The sequence below is a fragment of the Ambystoma mexicanum genome, chromosome 10 (assembly GCF_040938575.1).
Source record: "Ambystoma mexicanum isolate Mex_15411 chromosome 10, UKY_AmexF1_1, whole genome shotgun sequence".
Taxonomy (NCBI): domain Eukaryota; kingdom Metazoa; phylum Chordata; class Amphibia; order Caudata; family Ambystomatidae; genus Ambystoma; species Ambystoma mexicanum.
In genome coordinates, this window is record NC_090932.1 from 269,246,207 (window position 1) to 269,268,918 (window position 22,712).

At 47.5% G+C, this 22,712-nt stretch overlaps 1 protein-coding gene across 2 annotated transcripts in view; it reads right to left on the reverse strand.

The window, feature by feature from the left end:
• WDR33 (WD repeat domain 33) overlaps positions 1-22,712 on the reverse strand; it is a 935,332-nt gene that overhangs the window by 245,107 nt on the left and 667,513 nt on the right. For both annotated transcript variants that reach the window (XM_069617826.1, XM_069617825.1), the window contains exon 9: positions 11,424-11,578. In XM_069617826.1, the coding sequence (XP_069473927.1) occupies positions 11,424-11,578 (155 nt within the window). The remainder of the gene's footprint in view (positions 1-11,423; positions 11,579-22,712) is intronic.

Below are 22,712 nucleotides of genomic sequence, written 5' to 3' on the forward strand. Positions count from 1 at the left end.
TAGGCCAAACTCCGCACATGCCTTACCCATCATGGCATGGAAAGCACCCACGTCATCAGGTGGTGATGGCTGCGCCGGACTCTTTGGAGTTTCCATCTCCGCTTCAGAGTCCCATGTAGGGTCCCTTGAGGGGGATAACGAGATGTCCGAACCCGACCCTTCACGTTCCGACTGACAGTTCTCCTTCCTGTGGACGAGAACGATCTTCCTCAACCGGGTAAGCGGTAGGAATTCTGGATGGAGGGCGAGGAGCCGGGCCTGGCTCGTCGACGACTGGCGAAGCCTGTAACACTGTCGGGACAAGCTGAGGTAACCGAGTGTCCAACAGCTTCTGTAATCTTTTCAACACCTCCAGCGACAGAACTGCCTGTGGATTCAGTAAGGAAGAGGTAACTGGAATGGCACTTCCACTCAAGAGCGACCCCGAATCAGTTGGTTGTAATCCCAGATCGGTTGGATGTGCGACCGGACCACGGTCATCCTCCGCTGACGAGATGGAGAAAGCCGCTTCTTGCAGCAAGGCCTCAGGCGGGATCGAATCAAAAACCTCCGGATGCCATGCCACCGACAGGGCCACCGTCTACGATGACATCTTTTCCATACGCGCTGTTTGACCTGACGGAATAGCCGTAGGAAGAGCCGTCGACGACCGGATCGTCGTCGATGAAGTCTGTGGCGCAGGGCCTTGAGGCGTTCCCGTCGTTTTTGACCTCGACTTGTGGGACGAGGACCCTCGACTCGAGGTAGACTTATGACCTGACTCCTGAGGAGGATTTCGAAGAGTCTTTTCTCTCCTTTTTAGATGAGGAGGAAGAAGACAAAGCCTTATTTGAAGGAGGACCTCGCAGGATGTTTCTCCGAGGGGCGTTTTTCAGATGAGCACGATTTCTTCGCCAGAGGCTCTGCCGACACTGAGCGACGAGGGGGCACAGGAGACTTAGATCTCGAGGCTGTAGAGCCTACCTACGATGCCGGGTACGCACCCGCTCCGTCATTGAGCCAAGTAACCAGGCATCTGTTGCGGTCTTTTAGGGTCTTTTGTGAGAAGCCCTGACAGATCTCACACGTGTCCGCCGTATGAGGGTGAAGACAGTAAATACAGTCCATAGGCCCGTCTCCTTCATACACTTTAAGACCGCATTTAGCACACGGACGAAATAACGCCTTTCCAGACATTCTTCGAAAAGAAACAGTCGAAGAAGAAGAAGAAGGCACAACCTAATAAAATAGTAGATAGGAGGTAATCCCACTACTTTGGAAGACGGTTGAAATCTGAGGGAGCCGCGGGGGCAGGGCTATTTATAACTCTACATCCTAGTGGCGCTGGCGTACGCGGCCCAAAACGACAGATAGGACACAAAAGTGTCGGAAGTTTTCCTATGGAAAATGTGTATATAAACTTACCGAGGATTCCCAGCCTGACGACAGGGAACATTCTAAGCATGTGAATCCATGAAAGATCCAATGCTGGAGAATATATATTACAAGAGTAAGACCCTTCGTATATCACTTAGGCTCACAAGAAGATTAGCTTGTGCACAGGAAGACTAGATTGCACATAGTCTTTGAATGTAGCGCCGTAGTACACAGTTAATGCAGGGTAGGAAGGTCTCTTCAGGTGTGGGCAGGTCCACAACAGGTACAGAGGACTAGGGGTCCGTGACAATAATTTATTTTATTACATTTTTTCTGAAGTGTAGGTAGGTTGGGTCAGCTCTCAGATCTTGATTCTACTTTATCTACAAAGACTTCTAAAACATTGTGCAAGACTTTTACTTACCTGCAAGAAGTGCTTCAGTACACCATTGACTTGTTTTGCTCCCTGAAAGACTTCTTCCCTCTGATTTTGTGTTTTACCTTTCCCCCAGGAAAGGGTTAATTTACTTTGCATTGGGGGTTCAAAGGGTACTTACCTGCTTCAGAATATTTGTGTGACCTCTTGTTTTATTCTTAAACCCCTTTTTTTACACCAACTCAGTCTTGCTCTAAATGGACCAGTGATATATTAATATCCACAGTGTCCTAATAATTTAAGTCACCTCAGGATGTAGGAATAATCTGTGTGCCATCCCAAATGGGTACTTGCTGATTTAGAGAAACTAAGAGGGTGTATTTTGAAGTGTATTTGTGTGTTACTTATATATTGACCCTTCTCAAGAAGGCTTATTCAACTGACTGTTAAATTAGTAATTGTTTAATCAAGAAACCTTGAGTGTAAGAGTTCATTTGAATAGTTGTCACTGTATACCTCTGTAAAAACACTACTGCTCACAGTGACCCCCCTTGAGATAAGCTGCTTAACCACACTACCAACCTGTGTAGTACAGACTTATACCAAAGGTTGGGTTCCTATTGCCAGGAGGTCAAGGTTGATGTAGTCTCCCAAAGGGTACTGCACACAATCTTGCCTAACAATATGGTACTTATACCTTACACCACCTTTGTGGACACAAGCCGCAGCACGGGCAAACATCCATGCACTATAGAATGTAGCTATGGCTATGCCTTTCCGGTCTAGCAGCGCACCAAAGACGTCCACACAAACCCCTGACGTACCTCAACACCTCTGCCACTAGCATACAGCAACTACCAACAAAAAGAAAATTCAGTATGGCTGGGCACAAATCGTATCATCAATAGCACTCTTTCCTAAACCACCAACAGTGCCCACCCACATGCCTGACCTTTGGGCTGCTTAGTGAAGACTAGCCAGCCACCCAAGTCCTAAGATGGCGGAAATGCATACAATCATCTCTTAATGTAAACTCCTCGAATCTCCACCACATTGACTGCAGTCACTGAGGGCATTCCAATCACAAAGCGCCATGAGGCCATAAAAATGGGGAGAGAACGTTGCTGACCCCACCCAATGACAGTCCACTCCCCAAGTCCCTCCTCTGGAAGCCATCTTCAGATTTGGTAAGCATGTAAAGTGGCAGTATGACCAAGAAGAGCCGCAGAGGGGACGGAGGGAGGGTTCGCATGTGAATCCATACCAGACCCATGCTGGAGGTCTTCACTGACCACACCACCAAAATGTTTTACATTCGGAACCAAGGGCTCACTCAATCCCTGGCGCTCTCCAAGGAGGCGCAGGACTTGTGGCTCTGGGCCGTCGGACAGGGGATGATCACCGTCCCTCTTCACCAAGAACAGCATTGCAGATTCACTCAGCAGGGAACTGCGCTCCTGCCAAGAGTGTGAGCTTTGTCAGGATCAGGTGGACCGCCTGTTTGCCAAGTGGGGCAGGTCCCAGAAAGATCTGTTTGCGACGGCGACAAACTCCAAGTGCAAGAAGTTTGCCAGCAGGTTCCACCAGCCGAAGAGCCTGCGGGACGCTTTCTCCTTTCCTGTACACTTCCCGCCCCCGTGTTCCCTCTCCTGCCACGACTGAAGACCACCTCTGGCGCCCGAGTGTGTGGGGTGGGCAGGAAGTGAGGGAGGTGCCCAAAACTGCCTGTGCTTAGTCTCCTAGGAGATCCAAATGCACTCTGGCGTGATTGGCTGGCTGACTGCCCGGCAAGGACAGCCACCCTGCTGGGTGAGTGACAGCTAGGGTGGAATAAAAGGGAAAGAAAGGTTTAAAAGGCAAGTCTCTTGGACTGGAAAGCAGTGTCGACCACTGGAACGAAAGAACTGAAGAGCTGGAAGAGGACAGCTGCTGCAACTCCTGGAGCGTTGGTTTGCCCGGTGAGGCCCTGCTGCAGGTCCGAATTGCCAAGTTCGCATCGACAGAGCAGCCCCTGCAAGTATGACTTCTCCCCTTGAGTTGGTAGGAACAATCAACTCCAAAGTAAGTCCCCTGGACATCCATCTCGGAGCTGATTGAATTGTCACAGAGTTGCTTCTGGAAACCGTAGAGCCCGGGAGAGGAAAACCAGTTGGTGTGCGTTGCTTTTAAGTTGGCCAACAGCTCCAGGAAGATCCTCCAGACTCCAGGAAGCAGGGCTGACCGAGCCTGAGCCCCCTCAACAGAGAGTGCGGGCCCCCAGAAGCAAGGAAAGTCTATTTCAACAGTCAGGAACCGCAGCGTTGCTATTTGCGGTAGACACAAGGAGCTGAAACACTGAACAGCCACTGAAAGTGAAGTTTGCCGGTGGCAAGTTTTGACCGTCCTAGTACAGGAGTCCCCCAAAGTCCTCCCTCTTGTCCCCACGACTGAGGCCCAGGAACAGTAAGATCTGCAGAGTTGCACAGGAGTCATCTGCTGCATCTTTTCTTCATTTTGAAGGGACTGTACAAAGTCTAAGACAAATTACCTCTTACTGTAGAGTTGCTTGCATCTTCTACTTCTCACAAGTGTAACAGCATGTGGCCCTACATTGATTCAACTTTTTCTTCAAAGACCTCTGAAACAATGTGCAAGGACTTTTTCTACTTACCTTCTAAGAAGTGCTTCAGCCAATGTAGACTCTTGCCTATTGACTGTGTCTTAGCCTGCTTTAACTGAATGACTCTTATTGGGGGATCTGAAAGTATTTGCCTGCTTAAGAAATATTTGAGGCATCTTGTTTGCTCTAATCTTTTCCCTTTTTGCTTGCTCTTAATTAATTCTGAATGCCAACAGAAATACATTAATGTCAACAGCACCATAGCAATTGAAGTCACCTGTGGGTGTAGGTCTCTGCCGTATGCCATATCAAATGGGTATTTACTGATTCTGAACTTAAGAGTGTATAATTTTGAAGTATATTTGTGTGGTGTTTTACAGTGCTCCCTTCTGAAGAAGGCTTATATTAACTGACTGGTAAATACATTAATAATTGTTTTGTAAAGAAACCCTGTGTGTGTGTCTGCTTGAATACTTGTCACTGTGAACCTCTGTTTAACTCCTCTACAGCTCACATTGACCCCTCTTGAGATAAGCCTGGCTACTCGTCCACACTACCAACCTGTGTAGTACAGACTTATACCAGAGGTTGGGTTACTACTGCCAGGAGGTCAGGTTAGTTGTAGTGTACACTAAGGGTAGTGCATACAATCTTGCCTAACAGGGGGGATGAATCCTTTTAACCCCTTCCATGAAAGCCTTAACTGGTATTTTCCACCATGACACCTTCTGTTGTGATGTAGTGTAGCCTGAGAGCGCAGCTAAGTGAACCTTCAGGGAATTAAAAACCAAGCCCGAATAGAATTGACGCCCTTGGAATTGCATCAGATAACAAAGCTTCCATTTACTGGAGTAGCAGTATAGGGTGTTAGGTTTTCTCGCCTCCCTAAGTATGTCCATGCATCTCTGAGGAGGTTGGAGATGCCCAAACTCTATGACCACAGGAGAAAAGCCACTAAGTTTAGGGTTTGCGGGCCTGGGCGAAGAGTCTCCCCCTTGTCCGGAGATAACATGTTGTACAGGCAAGGCATTTTCATTGGAGGAGATAGGGACATCTCCAAAAGATGAGAACCATGGTTTGGATGCCCACATGTGGGCCACCAATATCACAGTGACTGGTTCCTGGTGCATCTTGTGCACGATTTTATTTAGTAGGGAAGTGGGGGGAGAGGGGGGGGGGGGGGGGGAGCGTAAACAAATTTTGCGGACCATGTTATCCAGAGACCGTTCCCCTTGGATCGGTTCTGGGGGTACCTAGAGGTGTAATCTTGGCATTGAGCGTTCTCCAGAGTTGCAAACAAGTCGATCTCTGGGAAACCCCATTGTGTGAAAACGTTGGAGACTATGTCTTCATGCAGTCGCAATTCATACTCTACGGGAAGTGGGAAGTCTCTACTGAGCACGTCCGCTAGAAGATGTAGTTCCTCTGGATCGTATTGAGACAACAGGCACATCCTGTGTTTGAGAACCCATTTCCAAATGTTCTGGGACTGCTTGGATAGCCCTGGAGAGTGTGTGCCCCCTTGCTTGTTCAAGTAGTACATGGTGGGAATCAGGACGGTCTTCCCCTGTAACTGTCTGAAAGGCTTTCAGTGCATTGAATACGACTAACAGCTCCAACAGATTTATGTGGTTGGATGCTTCTTCTGGGGACCACACGCTGTGTGCCGTCTGCTGAAGCAGGTGAACCCCCTACCACGTGAGAGATGAGTCTGTCATGAGAGTGGCTTCTACTGTGGGGGTGGTGAAGGCCTTTCCCTTCAAGAGGTTTTCACCTCGACCACCACTGCAGAGAGAACGAGGGCTGGCGTGACAACCACCAGATCTTCCCATTGTCCGCTGGCCGGACACCACTGGCTTTTGAGCCACTCTTGCATAGGATGCAGACGTGCATGAGGAACTAACTGCAGGACGCCTTCTTTCTTAACAGTCGCATGGCTTTACGTACCGTCGCCTCACGAACGGCTACATATTGAGGGATCTGAAACAGCATGCTTTGAACCCTCTCGTTGGAGGGGAAGACCAGGCAGTCTTCTGTTTGAATTAGAGCCCCTAGGAACTGTTTGACTTAACTGGTGTCTAGGCTGGATTTTAGGTTGTTGATGGTGAATCACAGGCTCATTAAGAGGTCGATCGTCTTGAGTGTTCAACAGGCATGTCCTGTAGGAATCCAGTTATGAGCAAGTCGTCGAGGTAAGGGTAAACCGGAATGGATTCTCTGCGCAGGTACGCTGCTGCCACTACCTTCGCAAACACCCTTGGCACCGAGGCAATGCCGAAGGGGAGTACTTTGAACTGATGACGCTTGTCCTCTATCATGAACCTTAGGTATTTTCTGTGCGCCAGTAACATTGAAATATGAAAGTATGCTTCTTTTATATCCAGTGTTGCCATGTTATCCCTGTTTCAGCAGAGGGATTACCACCTGCAACGTGACCATAGGAAACTTTTGAGGTTTGACAAATTTGTTCGCTGGACGCAAGTCTACCACAGGGCGAATGTTGAGATCTTTTTGGGTACAAGGAAGTACACTGAATAAATACCCTTGTTTACCTGTAGAAGAGGGCTGACTTCTATGGCGCCGTTTTCCTGCTGGATCTCTACCTCTTGCAGTAGGATGTGTAGGTGTTCCGGCATCGGGCATCTTGATTTTGCCAGTCTGAATTGAGGTGGTCGGCAAAAAATACTCATGGGTGACGGTCTTGAGCACCCACTGGTCTTATCCCTTCCCATGCATGAAGGAATGATGTTAAACGTCCCACGACTGGGGAGGAATGGGAGGGACCCGGATCTGAGGGTCATTACTGACCCGAGGCCAGGGAGCCTCTGGGGTGGAATTCCGGCCTCTACACTTTCCACGGCGTTGTCCTCTTGGTGGATGCATGGTGGGGGTGTTGGATCCTTGTCCTGAAGACCAGTTGTTTCCTGAACCATGCTGGTTTTGAGGGGAGCGAGATTGCCCACGGAAGGAATAAGAGCCGCCACCTCTCTGTTGTGAAGGCCTTTTCGGTGATCTGGTTTAGGGTCTTCAGGGTCTCATGTTCCTTCTTAGCTGTCACAAATGCTTTGTCCACCGCCCTGCCGAAAAAGTTGGTCTCCTCAACCGGCTTGTTTATTAAGGCTGCTTGGGTTTCAGGCTTAAAACCAGAATTCCTCAACCAGGCGTGCCGTTTTAGTAGTGTATCCTGGGCCAAGGTCCTTCCTGCTGTTTCAGCAGCATCCAGAGTGTTCTTATGAATGTTGTGGTTGACTTGCTTGCCTTCGATACAAATCGCGAGCAGTTTAGCCCGCATTGGTTCAGGGACTTCTTGAAGGCCCTCTTGCAGCAGGTTCCACTGCACATCTGAGTAGCTAGCCAACAGAGTGGTGGTGTTGGCTATTCGCGTGGAGAATGCAGCAGCAGTCGTCACCATTTTTCCCAGTGCACACAATTTGCCTTCTTTATCAGGTGGTGCCTCACCTGTAGACAGGGGGGTCACCTGCCCTCTTTCTCGTAGTCCTAACTACCAGTGAATCTGGAGTGGCATGCCCTTTAATGTAAAGGGGAGTTAATAGGAGAAGGGCGTAACCAGCCCTGGTCTGGGCTGGTGTCATCAATGAAGGCACCAGACGTCACTTGATGGAATTCAGTAAGGGAATGGCCTGACTGGCAGGAGGCTTTTCCTTCAGTATGTCCTCTACAAAATCCAAATCCTGCACAGCCTCCTGTGTGGCGATTTGAAAAGGTTAAGCCGCCTTCTTTAAGAAGGGGTTAAACGCCATCTGATTATCCACAGGTGAGGCCTGACGGACTGGAGTGGTAGGAGGGGAATCCATACACAAAGCATCAGGGTCCAGGGTAAGAGTAGGAGACGCGCAAGCTTGATTATCACCTGATGGCAGTCTTACCAATTATCCATGGGATCAGAAGGCTCATCAGTAGGGTCCCCAAAGGGCTCATCCTGTATGGAGGTATTGATAGGCACCTTGTCATCAGTAAGGTCAAACATTTTCTTAATGAGGATCCTCAAAGGTCCTCTGAAACTTAGCCATAGGCATATAAGGAAGCTCCTCACGAGGCCTCCAGTCTATTCATGCATCCTCAAACTTCTCCCTGATCCATGATGATGAACCTGAGGAGTCCGGGGGAGGAATGGGATCTTCTTGACGAACGTCGAGATTTTCCTTCTAAAGTCTTGGATAAAGACAAAGGGCTCTCAGAGTACTATTTGAGGCTCCGGGTGTTGCGATGCGTCTTTAGGCTGTTCTTTGTTTCAACGTCTGTTTTGACCGTTCCTTTTGTTTAACCGCCGAAGCGATCCTTGCAATACTATCGCTGATGCTCGAGGTTACAGGGAGTGTGACGGTTGAGCCGGTGGCTGCACGGTGGATTTCGGCACTAACGGTGTCTTAGCTTTCTTCTGAAGCGTCTCGACTGTTGCGTGTGATTTGGTGCTAGCGCCCTTACTTTTGGACTGCCCGGACGCATGCTGCGGGAGGGCTGCCGATCAGAAAGAGCAGTGGGCACCGCCGAAGTATCTGGCGTGCCAGTTGGCTCTTCGACTGGCCCGCCGAAGCAGAACTGTGGGTTGTGTGCTTAGTGTGGGAATCCGGTGCGTCCCTGTCGCCGGGATGTATAGTCGCCATAGCAGGACTCCCGTTGCCCATCGGGGGCCAGGGACGGACGCTGAGGATTGAGAACTCTCCGCGGTAAGGTCAATGGCTTCCGAAGTGGAGCCTTGGTCATTGCTAATCCCTTTGTCACACTTGGCGGCAGGGTAATTACTTTCGGCCTGCCACATACCGTAGGCCGCCCACCGCTTCAAACTGCGCTCCTTAATAGTCTTAGGACATAGGAGTTTACAGACCGCACAGGACGCCTCGTGGTCTAGGGGAAGACAATTATTGCACCGACGGTGCTAGTCTTTCCATGGATATTTTGCCTTACAGGAAGGACAAAATCTGAATTCAGTCCTGCCCATAGCGCAGGATCGTGATAGCGACGACAAACCCACAGGAACCAAGAGGGGAAAGGAAAGGCATTCTTGAAAAGAACCTGACCACCCCAACACCACTCTCCCTACTGTACAGGCTGGCAGCGCCGACTGGATCTACAGCCGTCGAAATTCCATCGTCAGCAGTCTTCGCGGTGGCACAAGCATCAGCCGTCGCAGGGAGTGACAATGAGAATAAACGACCGAAGGTCGAGAAATAGAACAATAACGCAATGTTTTAGAAGAGCTCTGCATTAAGGCGACCAGATAACTGGGTGGAAAAAAACAATCTGAGGGACCTCGACGAGTGAGTGATTTTGGGTACACTACACGTCAGGGATAGTGTTACAGGCACGCCCATGTCGACATCCCCTTTCGATTCTCGAAAGACAAGATGCAATACCCTTTGGTTACCACTGGATGTCGGACTACATGCATAGCATGTTATTCTAAGCAGAATAACAAGCATCAGAAACACAATTACTGGAGTAGGGCAAAATACTTATCAAACCCCTGAAAAGGAAAGGTATACATTAGTATTAGCACTACTAGTCTTGAAGCTCATCCCTAAAATGTATGGGGTCTTGTGCCCAAAGGTTCAGCAAAGTTCAATACAGTTTTGTGAAGCTGGATAAAAATTAAAGGTAGGGTGTCTGAGGTCCAGTGAACAGTTCCAAGTGTAAGGGGATGAGTTAATCTGGCTAACAAACGTGTTCCGAACTTTCGTAGTGCTTTTATGAACAAGCAATGGCAAAGCCAAAGTAATCTAAAAGTTTCCAAACTTTTAAAAGGGCATAAGGGGATTCAGGCAACTCTGGTTACAACTCACGTCCTGTACTCCAATTCTATAAAGGACTTGGCGGGTCCATTGAAGAAGGTCCTTGGTTGCCTTTCCCGTTGTCAGCCTCAGCCCTCGATTCCCAAGGATTGCAGGTTCGAGCAGCACTCCGATCGGTGTCCAATGCTGGTACAAGGTCTCCCAGTTGAAGAATGCAGAAGATCTCAGGGCAGGAATGGGTGCAGGTAAGCAGTGTCACACGACAACCGCCGATGAACAGCGACAGAAATGTATTCACTTGCCTCGATCTGACTCCCTCCTACCTCGGGTCCCCTTGATGCTAGGAACATGACATTTCGCATAGGTAAGTCTTGCTGCATATGCCAAGGACCCCCCGCTCCCCACACACTGCCACCCCCCACACCACACCCCCCCCCCCCAGACAGTCCCAGCCCACTTCCTGGCAGCAAACGCACATAGCCTTCCAATAGCCCACCAAAAGCCTCTGCTTTCCCGGGTACCGGAAGTCCATATAAGGATGTTCCTGGCCTCACAGGATAAGAAAAGATAAGATGACCAAAGGACAAGTGAAAAATCTAGTGGCATGGCCATGTTTGACCACTAGCTACAGTTAGTAGCCAAACGTGACAAGGCTAAAACAAAATGCATCAAAATAATTAAAATATTCACTGCTCCCACCAGCTTGCCATTTAGCACACCTAAAGCAACCAATAATCCTCCGAGTGTTAGTCTAGAGCAAAACAAAAAGCGTTCCCCATTGCACTTCATTGTAAGATGCAATGTACAATGATAAAAGGTTCGCACAAGTGATAACTTACTAAAAGTAGTAACAAAGTAACAAGACTAAGGGAAACAATGTTTCCCAGTACCGACAGCCTGAAGGACATGTCAGTTTCCCCATAACACATGAGCAAAAGCCATTGTAGCGAAGCTCAAGGCTTCGCTGCACCATAAAAAGAACAGGTCAGATACAAAAATAAAAGCAAAACGTTTAGGGGTCCCATAGAAATGGAAGGAAAGGTGCAGTAAAGAGCAATATTCCCTAATAATGTAACACAGATGCCTTTAATGTGCCTGGAGGAAAGCAAGACTCTGAAGTAAATCAAAGAACAAAGTCCCCATGGTAAGAGCAAGTAAGAATGGAGACAAAAAAGGCTCCCCATATTCAGGAGAATGGGAAAAAGGTCCAGAAATCCAGCAAAAGGTGCTGGCGGTCTAACTAGGAGATGAGATCAAGCATAAGACAGGCAATGTCAACAATCACCACCCCATTGTGCAGTCTTCAGTTTAGATTATTTCCTTGTGGATGGAGTGGTCTCACCTGTGGCTTCCTTCTTGTGACCCCTAAAAACCTGGAGATCCTCTTTCAAGTTTCTAATGTCGAATAGTTTGCAAAGATGGTCACGTGAAGCAGTGAGTAACCAATTGCCATTCAAATTCCACTTCACCTCCATAACTGTGTTCTTATGTGCATGTCTGTAAAGAGAAAATTGGTAGATTTAAATTTGCTAAGACACGGACATGATATGTAATACAAAAATATACCTACGGCTTTGCACCTTCAGCTGCGCATTACATTGCAGGTCTCAAGGGCTTAGGGTACAATGCGTGTGGCTTAATGCCCTTTAGTCCTACCACTCTGAACTATCCACATACACAGACCTTACTGAGGAGGTTCCTTAAATTCCATATCCTCTTTCAGACTTTGAGTCAAGCTGCTCTCACCCAACCATACCCAACAGCCCTTTAGAAGTTTGTGCAAAACTAAGATTGGTGCAAAATAAAACACTGAAGAACTGGAGGGTTGAGTGGTAAACTGCAGGTAATCCTAGGCAGGCAAATTGTGTTTCAATCAAATCAAGAGAAATGGGTTTAAGCTTTACATCCATACTTTTTAAGGAGGGTTTTCTAGATAGCACTGGTGAAGTATTCAGAGACCTTCTGTGGAAGTGTGCAGGGATATCCCTTCAAGCTATGCCCAACTATCACAGTTGAACGTGACTTTGCAGCAAGCCCTCATTTCAGAGAATAGGAGATTTAAATATTGAATAGTTAGTAAAATAATATGAAGACAAAGTTGTATTTAATAAATCATGTTCCAAACTTAAAAAATACACTTAAAATGATAGCAAAATTTTAAATGAGTAGCATAGTTCCCATGCTATATTTATTTCTATATATATATTTTAATCAACCTCAACAAATTAAAAAGAAAATCAGAGACCATATGGCCAGAAGGTTGCATACGAAGAAGAACAAGTTACTCTTACCTGGTAACGTTCTTTCGATGGGATGGTCCGACGACGTATTCCATATCGCTCCCTCCCTGCTTTCCCCGCTACAGAATTTCTTATGCGATTGCAGCTTACGTTTCTGCGAGGCTTTGTGTGGTCAGACTGGCAGAAGACTGGTGCCACATGTTCTGGGAAAAAACTACAACTGAGGCTACAGGCGTTGTGCGTCCTACTTATAACATCCATTGACGTCGGCCGTCGGAGGAGGTCCTCGAGGGCGACGTAATCTATTCGATTTTCCGAAGCAGCACAGCTGTGGTGATTACGGTCATAGATATGGAATACGTCGGAGGACCCAATCCCCTCGAACACGTGCTACTCAATGTGGGAAACGTCACAAACTAAGAGCTACAGTGCAATGAAAAAAAGAAACTGAAATTGCAATCTATTACATGTTGCAAGATAGTTTACAAGACCTTGCAACTCTCGCGGTGGTCGGCGGTGGTGCTATTTGCTGAGACGCGAGGGGCTGAAACCGCAAAGTGCTGCTGAATAGAAGTTTGTTCTTTTCTGCCGCTGACCATCGCAGTGTAGGAGTCCCTAGAAGTCCTTCCTCTTGTCCCCATGACAGGCTCAGGAACAACAGGATCTACAGAGCTGCACAGGAAAATAAGCCAGCTGGAACCATTTCTTCTAACCAAAGGTACTGTCAAGTCTAAGAAGTTACCTCTTGTCATTGTAGGCTTACTTGATCTCAGTTGAGACTTGTCTTGGTTACTTCTGTAGAGTTGCTTGCATCTTCTACCTCTCACAAGCCTCCCAGCTTGTGGCCCTACATTGATTCTACTTTTTCTACAAAGACTTCTAAAACATTGTGCAAGACTTTTATTCACCTACAAGAAGTGCTTCAGCTCACCTACACTTTTCCCCAATTGACATTGGCTGGCCTGTCTCCCTGAATAGCTATTCTGTCCTCTGACATTGTGTTTTACCTTTCCTTCCATGAAGGGGTAACTTACTTTGTACTGGAGGTTCAAAAGTATTTACCTGATTCAGAATAACTGTCTTATTCTATAACTCTATTCTTTGACATGCTTCTCAGTATTGCTCTAAACGCAACAGTGATATATTAATGTCCACAGTGTCCTAACTATTGAAGTTACCACAAGGGTGTAGAAATCATCTGTGTGCCATCCCATATGCGTACTTGCTGATTTAGATAAACCAAGTGTGTATTTTGGAGTGTATTTGTTTGTTACCATTACATTGTCCCTTCTGAATAAGGCTTATTCAAACTGACTGTTAGATTAATAATTGTTTAATCAAGAAACCTTGCGTCGAAGTGTTTATTTGGATACTTGTCACTGAATACCTGTGTAACTCCCCTACTGCTCACATTGACCCCTCTTGAGATAAGCCTGGCTGCTCAGCCACACTACCAACCTGTGTGGTACAGACATATACTAAAGGTTGGGTTCCTATTGCCACGAGGTCAAGGTTGTTGTAGTGCACACAAAGGGTACTGCTCCAAATCTTGCCTAACAGTCTGTGGTGACAGTCTCCTAGTATGGGCTCTCTGAAAATCGGTGCCCCCAGCGATGTTGGAGCGCATGCCCCACCACCTTCGTGCTAGACGGAACTCCTCGTCGAGGACAATCTTGTTGGCAAGGTTCCGGGCACCTGGATCCAACGAGCGTCCAGGAACTCCTGAAGAGGTCGCATCCGCAACATGCAGAGTCTGATCAGATAAACAACAACATCATGCCGAACAGCGACTTGATGGTCGTCACCGTGGCGATCTTCATTGCTAACAGCTGTCAGACCTTGCCCAGAATGGACGCTATCCTGTGCTACGAGGGAGCCGCCAGACAGGAGACCGTGTTGAGCCTGGACCCCCATGAACAGAGCATTGTGTGATGGAATCGAGCAGGATTTTGGATAGTTTACGGAGAACCCTAGATCCGTCAGCAGCCAGGCGGTCCTCGCCGTGTGATCGACATCTCCCTTGACATGGCACGGATGAGCCAGTCATCAAGGTATGGGTACACGTGTATTCCTTGTAGGCGCAGATGGGCCGCCACTGGTGCCAGGCACTTCGTAAAGACTCAGGTAGTGGACTTCAGCCCGAAGGGGAGGGCCTTGAACTGGTAGTGCTTCCCCTGTAGGACGAAGCGCAAGGACTTGCAATGTTTTTCATGGATGGAGACGTGGAAGAACACATCCTGTAGATCCAGTAATGACAGGAAGTCTCCCTCCTCCAGTTGACCGAGCACGTGTTGCAACGTGACCATCCTGAATTTTTGGGACTTTATGTACTTGAGTCGTCTTAGATCGAGAATGGTCCTCCAGCTCCTGGTCGTCTTTTTTACTAAGTAGTATCTGGAGTAAACTTTGGAGCTGCTTCGGAAACCAGCTCTATCGCCCCCTTTTTTAACATGGCCGAATTGCCAGCCGCAGCCGAGGGATGTGCTTTTCTTGCAGAGCCACCGGTGGTATCCGCAGTCACACTTGCTGAAACTCCAAAGTGTGTCCGGGGGCGAGAGCATCCAGCACCCATCCATTGGTGGAGATGTTTTCCCACGTGCTGACGAAGTTCGCCAGCCGGCCTCCCACCAGGGTGCAGGTGTGACCCTCCCAAAACCCCTTCTCCCCAATGTCTTGGCTGGTTCAATCCTGCTTGGAGGCTGAATTTCCGCCTTGGGAACCTGGACTACAACAGCCACCTCAGAAGGCCTTGGAGCGACCCCTGTATGCCTCCTGGGTCGTGGAACGGGAGGGTTGGCGGTACGAGGACGATACTCTGTTAGGGAGAATTCTCAGAAATGTGCTAATTCCCTCCACCTTAGAGACCCTCAGCAACTTTCCTGGATTTTAAGGACTTGATTTATTTAACTCGGAGAGAGCGAGACCCTTTTTTCCCCCCACACTCGCATGCATTTTTATGTGATTCTTGAACACTGTTTCTTTTGGTCATGGAGTCTGACAAACTCCATAGGCATCATCTTATACATTGTGTCACGCAGCATAGGGTCTAGCTTCTCATGTAACATTTTTTATGTTACCCTATACTCATTGAATGGCTGGTGGCAGTGGTTTTGTTTTAACTACCGTGGTGTGCATTTATCACAGGCAGCGTTCGCAGCTGCAGTAAAGCACCCAAGGGTGCCATTTTTGTCAAAATAGCTGCAGTCTTTTTTCGCCATTTCTTTGTGGAAAGGTCTGAGATTTACTCTGCTCGCCAAACCAGGCCTGGTCCCATTGTTCGCTTTGCCTTTTGCGGGATTCACAAGTGAAGCCCGCCTCTGGCTCCAGGGTGTCTGGGGTAGGCAGGAAGTAAGGGAGGTGCCGAAACACACTGTGCTCATCTCCTAGGAGACCCAAATGCACTCCGTGGTGATTGGACGGAAACTGTTCGGCAAGGACAGCCACCCTGCTGGGTGACTGACAGCTAGGCTGGAATGAATGGGAAAGAACTAAATAAAAGGCAAGGCTTTTGGCTTGGAAGGCAGAGTCGACCACTGGACGAACAAACCGAAGAAGAACTTGAAGAGGACGCCTGCTGCAACTCCTGGACCATTGGTTTGCCCGGTGAAACCCTGCTGCAGTGCCGAAATGCCAAGTTTGCATCGACAGAGAAGCCCCTGCAAGGACAACTGCTCCCCTTGAGTTGGTAGGACCAATCGACTCCAAAGTAAGCCACCAGGAAATCCATCTCGGAGCTGGTTGAATTTCCACAGAGTTGCTGCTGGAAACCGTATAGCCAGGGAGAGGAACACCAGATTGTGTGTGTTGCTTTTAAGCTGGCCTAGAGCTCCAGGAAGATCCTCCGGACTCCCAGGAAGCAGGACTGACCGAGCTTGAGCTCCCTCAACAGAGTGCGGGACCCCAGAAGCAAGGAAAGTCCATCTCGATAGCCGGGAACCGCTGTGTTGCTATTTGCGGTAGACACAAGGAGCTGAAACACTGAACAGCCACTGAAAGTGAAGTTTGCCGGTTGCGAGTTTTGACCGTCGCAGTGCAGGAGTCCACTGACGTCCTCCCTCTTGTCCCCTCAACTGAGGTCCACGAACAGTGAGATCTGCAGTACTGCACAGGAACAAGAGTCATCTGCTGCTTCTTTTGTTCATTTGTAAAGGTACTGTACAAAGTCTAAGAGAACTTATCTCTTGCTGTAGATTTGCTTGCATCTTCTACTTATCACAAGTCTAATCAGCTTGTGGCCCTACATTTGATTCTTCTTTTCTTCAAAGACTTCTAAAACATTGTGCAAAGACTTTTCCATAAACTTACCAGAAGTGCTTCATCCAATATAAGACGTTTTGCCCATTGACTTTGGCCTAGCCTATTGTACTGAATGACTCTTCTTGGGGGGATCCAAAAGTATTTGCCTGCTTAAGAATATTTGTGGTCTCTTGTTTGTTCTAAAGAATCTTTTCCTTTGACTTATTACTATATGACCCTAAATGCAACAGCGATATATTAATGTCTCCAGAACCCTAGCAATTGAAGTCACCTGAGGGTGTAGGTAGTGTCTGTGGGCCATCCCAAAAGGGCATCTACTGATTTAGAGATATTAAGAGTGTATTTCATGAAGTGTATTTGAGTGTTACTATCATATTGCTACCTTCTGAAGAAGGCTTATTCTACCTGACTGATAAATACATTCATAATTGTTTATTAAAGAAACCTTGAGTGTAAGAGTTTATTTGAATACTCTTGCAACTATAAATCTGTAACTCCACTACAGCTCACATTGACCCCTCTAGAGATAAGCCTGGCTGCTCTGTCTACGCTACTCAGAACTCAGGTGGTACAGCCTTATACTAAGAGTGGAGTCTTGTACTGTCTCATAAGCATGGTTTTGATGAAGTGAGGTAGAACTTTAGAAAAACTGTCCTAATAACCACTGAGACCACTCATGCTCCAAGAATAAGGGAAAGACTAAGGATTGGGCCTGTTGCCTAGAAAAGAGAACAAGGAGTTGCTCTATTCCCCACTCCACCCTCCTGGTCAGACAGTTCTCTCCTCTCATTTGGGCCCTCTCTGTCTGACTGCACCTCCCCCAGCGTTGCCAACCTCATTTACGAACATCTATTCGATGAAACAAGTGCCAGCTGCGGCCTTTGCATCTACCTTCACGCCCCCTCCTCCCACTGTAGACTACCTCCGCTCTCAGCAAACTCCATCTTGCCATCACCAACACATTCTTGCCCCAGTCATGAGGATCCGCCTGAAACATGACGACAAGCGTAACACCTGGTACGACTCTGAACTTTCAGCCATGAGCTGCGGAACTGAAGTGGCAGAACTCAGGCTCACCTAACAAACTGGCCTGTTGCCTGCTCAAAAGGCAATACAGACTCCATTCGCTCCAATAAAAGGGCCCACACCCAGGCTTGGGTCTCTGGTGCATCCAACAACATGGCTGAACTCTACAATCTGGAAGGAACTAGCCAACCCGTTTGCAGTCTCCACCTCACCTCTCCACCCCCCCCCCCCCCAGGCCCACTGCAATGCACTGGTGTTAGGGAGAATTTTAATTTCTGCGCCAATTCCCTTCAACCTTAGAGAACCCCAGCTCCTTCGCTGGATTTAGGACTTTTAATTTTAACTCCTGAGTGAGTGGGACCATTTTCTCACTCATGTGTTTTTCCCCCGATATGGATTTTAAGTTTTCACTGTTTTGGGAGTCTGATAAAACTCCATAGGCATCTGCTTTTTGTATACTGACACATCACTTTTAGTGCAGTGTCACTGAGAAGTCCTTTGGATTTCTCTTACGGTTTAAATACCTTTTCTTGGGTGAACTACTGTTCCAAAAAATAGTAAGGTGAAATTGATCTTACCTTTTCTCTTTGTTGGCCCAACACACAACATCTTATGTGGGGTGCTGGGGGCTACCTAGTAGCATTTATCCTACTTTCTCATAACATTTTCTGTTACCCTCACTACTTTAAATGGCTGGTGATGGTTTGTTACTACCATTGTGCTTTTCTACTGCAGGCTGAACCCTCAGCTGCAGTACAGCATCCATGGGTGACCATTACTGTTTGTGAGGTCTTTTATGGCTTTTACTCAGTGTGTTGACAGATTTGAGCTCTGTGTTTTGCCTTTGGCGGGTTTCAGCCCTGAAGCCCACCCATTGCTCCAGTGTGTCTGGAAGGGCAGGAAGGGAGGGCCCTGTCCTTTGTTTCTAGGAGGGCCTGAACAAAACCAGTTCCGATTGGCAGGCTGGCTGTCCTGAAAAGACAGCCACCCTTGCCGTGCAACTTACTGCCTAGGCTGTGAATGAATGGTAAACTTGCTTAAAAATGAGAGTGTTTTGGGACTAGAGGCAGGGTCGACCACTGGAACAAACATCAGATGAAGAAACCATGAAGAGAAGCCTGGTGCAACCTCCTGGACTTTGAATTGCCCGGTGAAGCACTACTGCTGTGCTGACCAACTTTTTCAAATCAGCAGTTCCAGAAGGGACGACTTCTTCCCTTGGTTTAGTGGGACCAACTAACCCGGAGATGAAATCCACTGGACCATCTTCCCCGACTGGCTGTACTTCTTTGCTGCTGCAAGAACCGAGTGCCAGGGGTCGAGAAATCCGTAGTCGACTGCAACGTCCGACATCCGTCCAGAAGTTCCAGGAGTCTCCTAAAGAACCTCCAGAAGCAGGATGACCAGAGCTCGAGTCCCCTCATCAGAGTGCAGGAACCAAAGAGTGAAGGAAATCCAACAGTTATCCGAGATCCACAACGGTGCTGTTTACCAAGCTCTGAAACCGCAAAGTGCAGCTGAACCGAATCGAGCCCGTAGCTGCCGACGACCTCCAAAGTGCTGCCGCAGGAGCCCTCCAGACATCCTCCCTCTTGTCCTCACAACTGAGGCTCAGGAACCCAGTATCTGCATTGCTGCAATCAGACAGAATCCAGTTGGACTACTCTTCAAACCACAGGTACTGCTTAGACTCTGGGTACTTACCTCAGTGTGTTTGAGCTCTGCTGTGCTTTTCTCAGTAAAGACTTGCAGTGGCTTACCTGTAGAATGGATTCCAACTCTGCTATTCACAGGCTTAAAAGCTTGTGACCCTACAAGTGATTTTTCTATAAACTTTTATCTAAGAAGTGCCTCAGCTCCATAGACTGTGTTCCGATTGACTTTGGCTGTCCTGGCCCCCTGCAGACTCTTCTAGCCCATTGGCTGATATTGTTTGTCCCTCATAGGTGGTAACTTGTTTTAGACTGTTACTGCTGGGAAAGGCTGATATAGATTTCATTGGAAGATTTAGTTGGCCTCACATACTGAGAACCCCTTTCTTTTCTGCAACCCCAGAATCTGCAAAGTATAACTAGTGCAATATATAAATGATATTACTGTCCTTGTGAATGAAGTCACCTCAGGATGCAGGAATTGTGTAAGAAGCATATTCAAAGAGTATCCACTAACCTGTTTGATTCTGAAAAGTATTTTAAAGTAGATTTACCCTTTTTAAAGAACGCTTATTTAAAAATTGATGTTAAAAAATTATTTATAACCGAAACCTTGAGTGTGTTACTTGTATTTACGAATTCCATTGCTACAGTGCTACAGCTTACATTTACCCATCTTGAGATAGGCCTGGCTGCTCAGTCACTACCAACATGAGTAGTACAGACCTATACCAAAAGGTGGGTTACCTAATACCAAGCATCTAAGTGTTGGGTAGTCTCAGACAGCGTTACTACCTCAATTGTTACCCAACATATATGACAAAAAAAAGAGGGGGGGTGCGATTATGCATTACTTACCATAAAAGCATTTCTGATGATTGTATCTGCTTAGATTCACATGCTGTGCATGTAGTCCGACATCCAGTGGTAACCACACAGTATTGCGTCTTGTCTTTCGAGAATCGAAAAGGGACCTCTACATGGGCGTGTCTGTAACATTATCCCTAACGTAACGTATAGTGTATCCAAAATACCTCACACGTCAAGGTCCCTCCGATTTTATTTTTTCTGCCGTGAGGGAGCCTTATGACTATCATGAGTACAGAAAAGAGAAAATCAGTAGATGTCCGTGTTACTTCCATCAGAGCGGGGAGGAAGGGTTGGCGCATGTGAATCTAAGCAGATACAATCATCAGAAATGCTTTTAGCTAAGTAATGCATATCTTCTGATGTTTGTTAATCTGCTTAGAATCACATCCTGTAAATAGACTAGCGAGCAGTACCCGGAGTTCGAGGTGGGTTGTGAGAAGGAGCACTAGTGAAAAGATGTCTTAGTATGGCTTGTCCCATCTGAGAATCAGACCTAGAAAGTGTGTCTAGGCAATAGTGTTTTGTAAAGGTGTGTACAGAACTCCAGGTTGCTGCTTTGCAAATAGATTTGAGGGGAACATTTGTAATGAATGCTATGGAAGCCCCAGTGTCTCGAGTAGCGTGCTCTAGGCTTGAGGGTCAGTTCTCTTAGCAAGAATGTAAAAGTGTGATGCATTTGACAATCCACCTTGAGATAGTAGATTCAGAGACAGGGTTGCCTTCTCTACCTGCTGCCACTGAAACGAAAAACTGATTCGTCTTAGTGGTACAGTTCTTTCCATGTAAAACTTGACTGCTCTGCGTACATCTAGCGTGTGCAGGCTTCTTTCCCCCTGTGCTTGAGGGGTTCTGAAAGAACGTTGGTAGTCCTATGGACTGGTTCACATGGAACTTTGAAATTAATTTAGGTGCAAATCTACGGTGAGTGCGCAGAACCACCTTATATCTGAACTGTAACAAAGGGGTTTAGAACTGAGAGGGCCTGTAGTTCACAGACTCTTCTTATGGAGGTAATCGCTATTAAAAAGACAGTCTTGAAGGTGAGATCCTGGAGACTTGCTTTATGCATGGGTTCGAACGGAGACCCCATAAGTCTGGTCAACACCACATTCAGGTCCCATCCGGGAGCTGGATTAGAAATGGGAGGGCGAATTCTCTTTACTCCCTCCATGAAAGCCTTAATAACTGGTATCTTCCACCACAACACCGTTTGTTGTGACTTAGTGTATGCTGAAAGAGCAGCGAGGTGAACTTTAAGAGGGTTAAAAACCAGGCCTGAGTCTAGTAAATAAGTTGAGTACAAAACAATGTAGGAGAGCAGTCAATGGGGTTGATCCTCTTAGAGTTGCACCAGTGGACAAAACCCTTCCACGTACTGGAATAGTAATATCGTGTATTAGGTTTCCTTGCCTCTGAGTATATCCATACATTTGAGGGATTTGTAGGTGCCCAAACTATGACCTCAGGTGGCAGGCCGCCAAGTTCAGTGTTTGTGGGCATGGGTGAAGCGTTTCCCCCTTGTCTTGGGACAACATGTTGTACGGGCAAGGCAGTTTCATTGGAGGAGATAGGGACAGCTCCATCAGATGAGCAAACCAGGCTTGGCAAGCCCACATGAGGGCGAATAGTATCATGGCGACTTGTTCATGGTGCATCTTGTGCACTATCTTGTTGAGTAGGGGAGTCGTACTCCGGGGCAGTGGGTAATCTCTGCTGAGTACGTCTGCCAGAAGATTGAGTTCCCCTGGAACATGTTGCGAGACCAGGAACATGTGTCTGAGAGCCCATTTCCAGATGTTCTGGGACCGTCTGGACAGCCCTGGAGAGTGAGTGGCCCCTTGTTTGTTCAGATAGTAGATGGTTGTGGTGCTGAATGTTAGGATCAGGATTGTCTTCCCCTGCAGTTGTGTCTGAAAGGTGTTCAGTGCTTTGAATACTGCTAACAGTTCCAACAGATTTATGTGGTTGGAGGCTATATCTGACGAGCATACTCTGTGCACTGTCTGTTGAAGTAGGTGAGCTCCCCACCCTGTGAGAGATTAGTCTGTAGTGAGAGTGGCTTCCACTGCGGGGGTGGTGAAGGACTTTCCCTTCAAGAGGTACTCCCTCGGCCACCACTGCAGCGAGAGAACGAGGGCTGGAGAGACAACCACTAGATTGTCCCATTGTCCGCTTGCCTGACCCCACTGGCTGTTGAGCCACTCTTGCAAAGACGCATGCGCAAGCACGCGCGAGGACCCAAATAAATGCAGGACGTCATCATTCCTAACAGTCGCATAGACTTGCGTACCGTCACATCTCGACTGGCTACATATTGAGGGATTTGAAACATGTTTTGGACCCCATCTTTGGAGGGGATGGCAAGGCCGTCCTTTGTTCGAATTAGAGCCCCTAGGAACTACTTGACTTGACTGGGGTCTAAGCTGGATTTCTTCTTGTTGATGGAAAATCCCAGGCTGAATAAGAGGTCTATCGTCTTTTGGTTATTTGACAGACATGTTTCATAGGAATCCCCTGTTATGAGCCAGTCATCGAGGTATGGATGAACTGGGATGTAAAGCCTGTGCATGTGTGCTGCTGCCACTG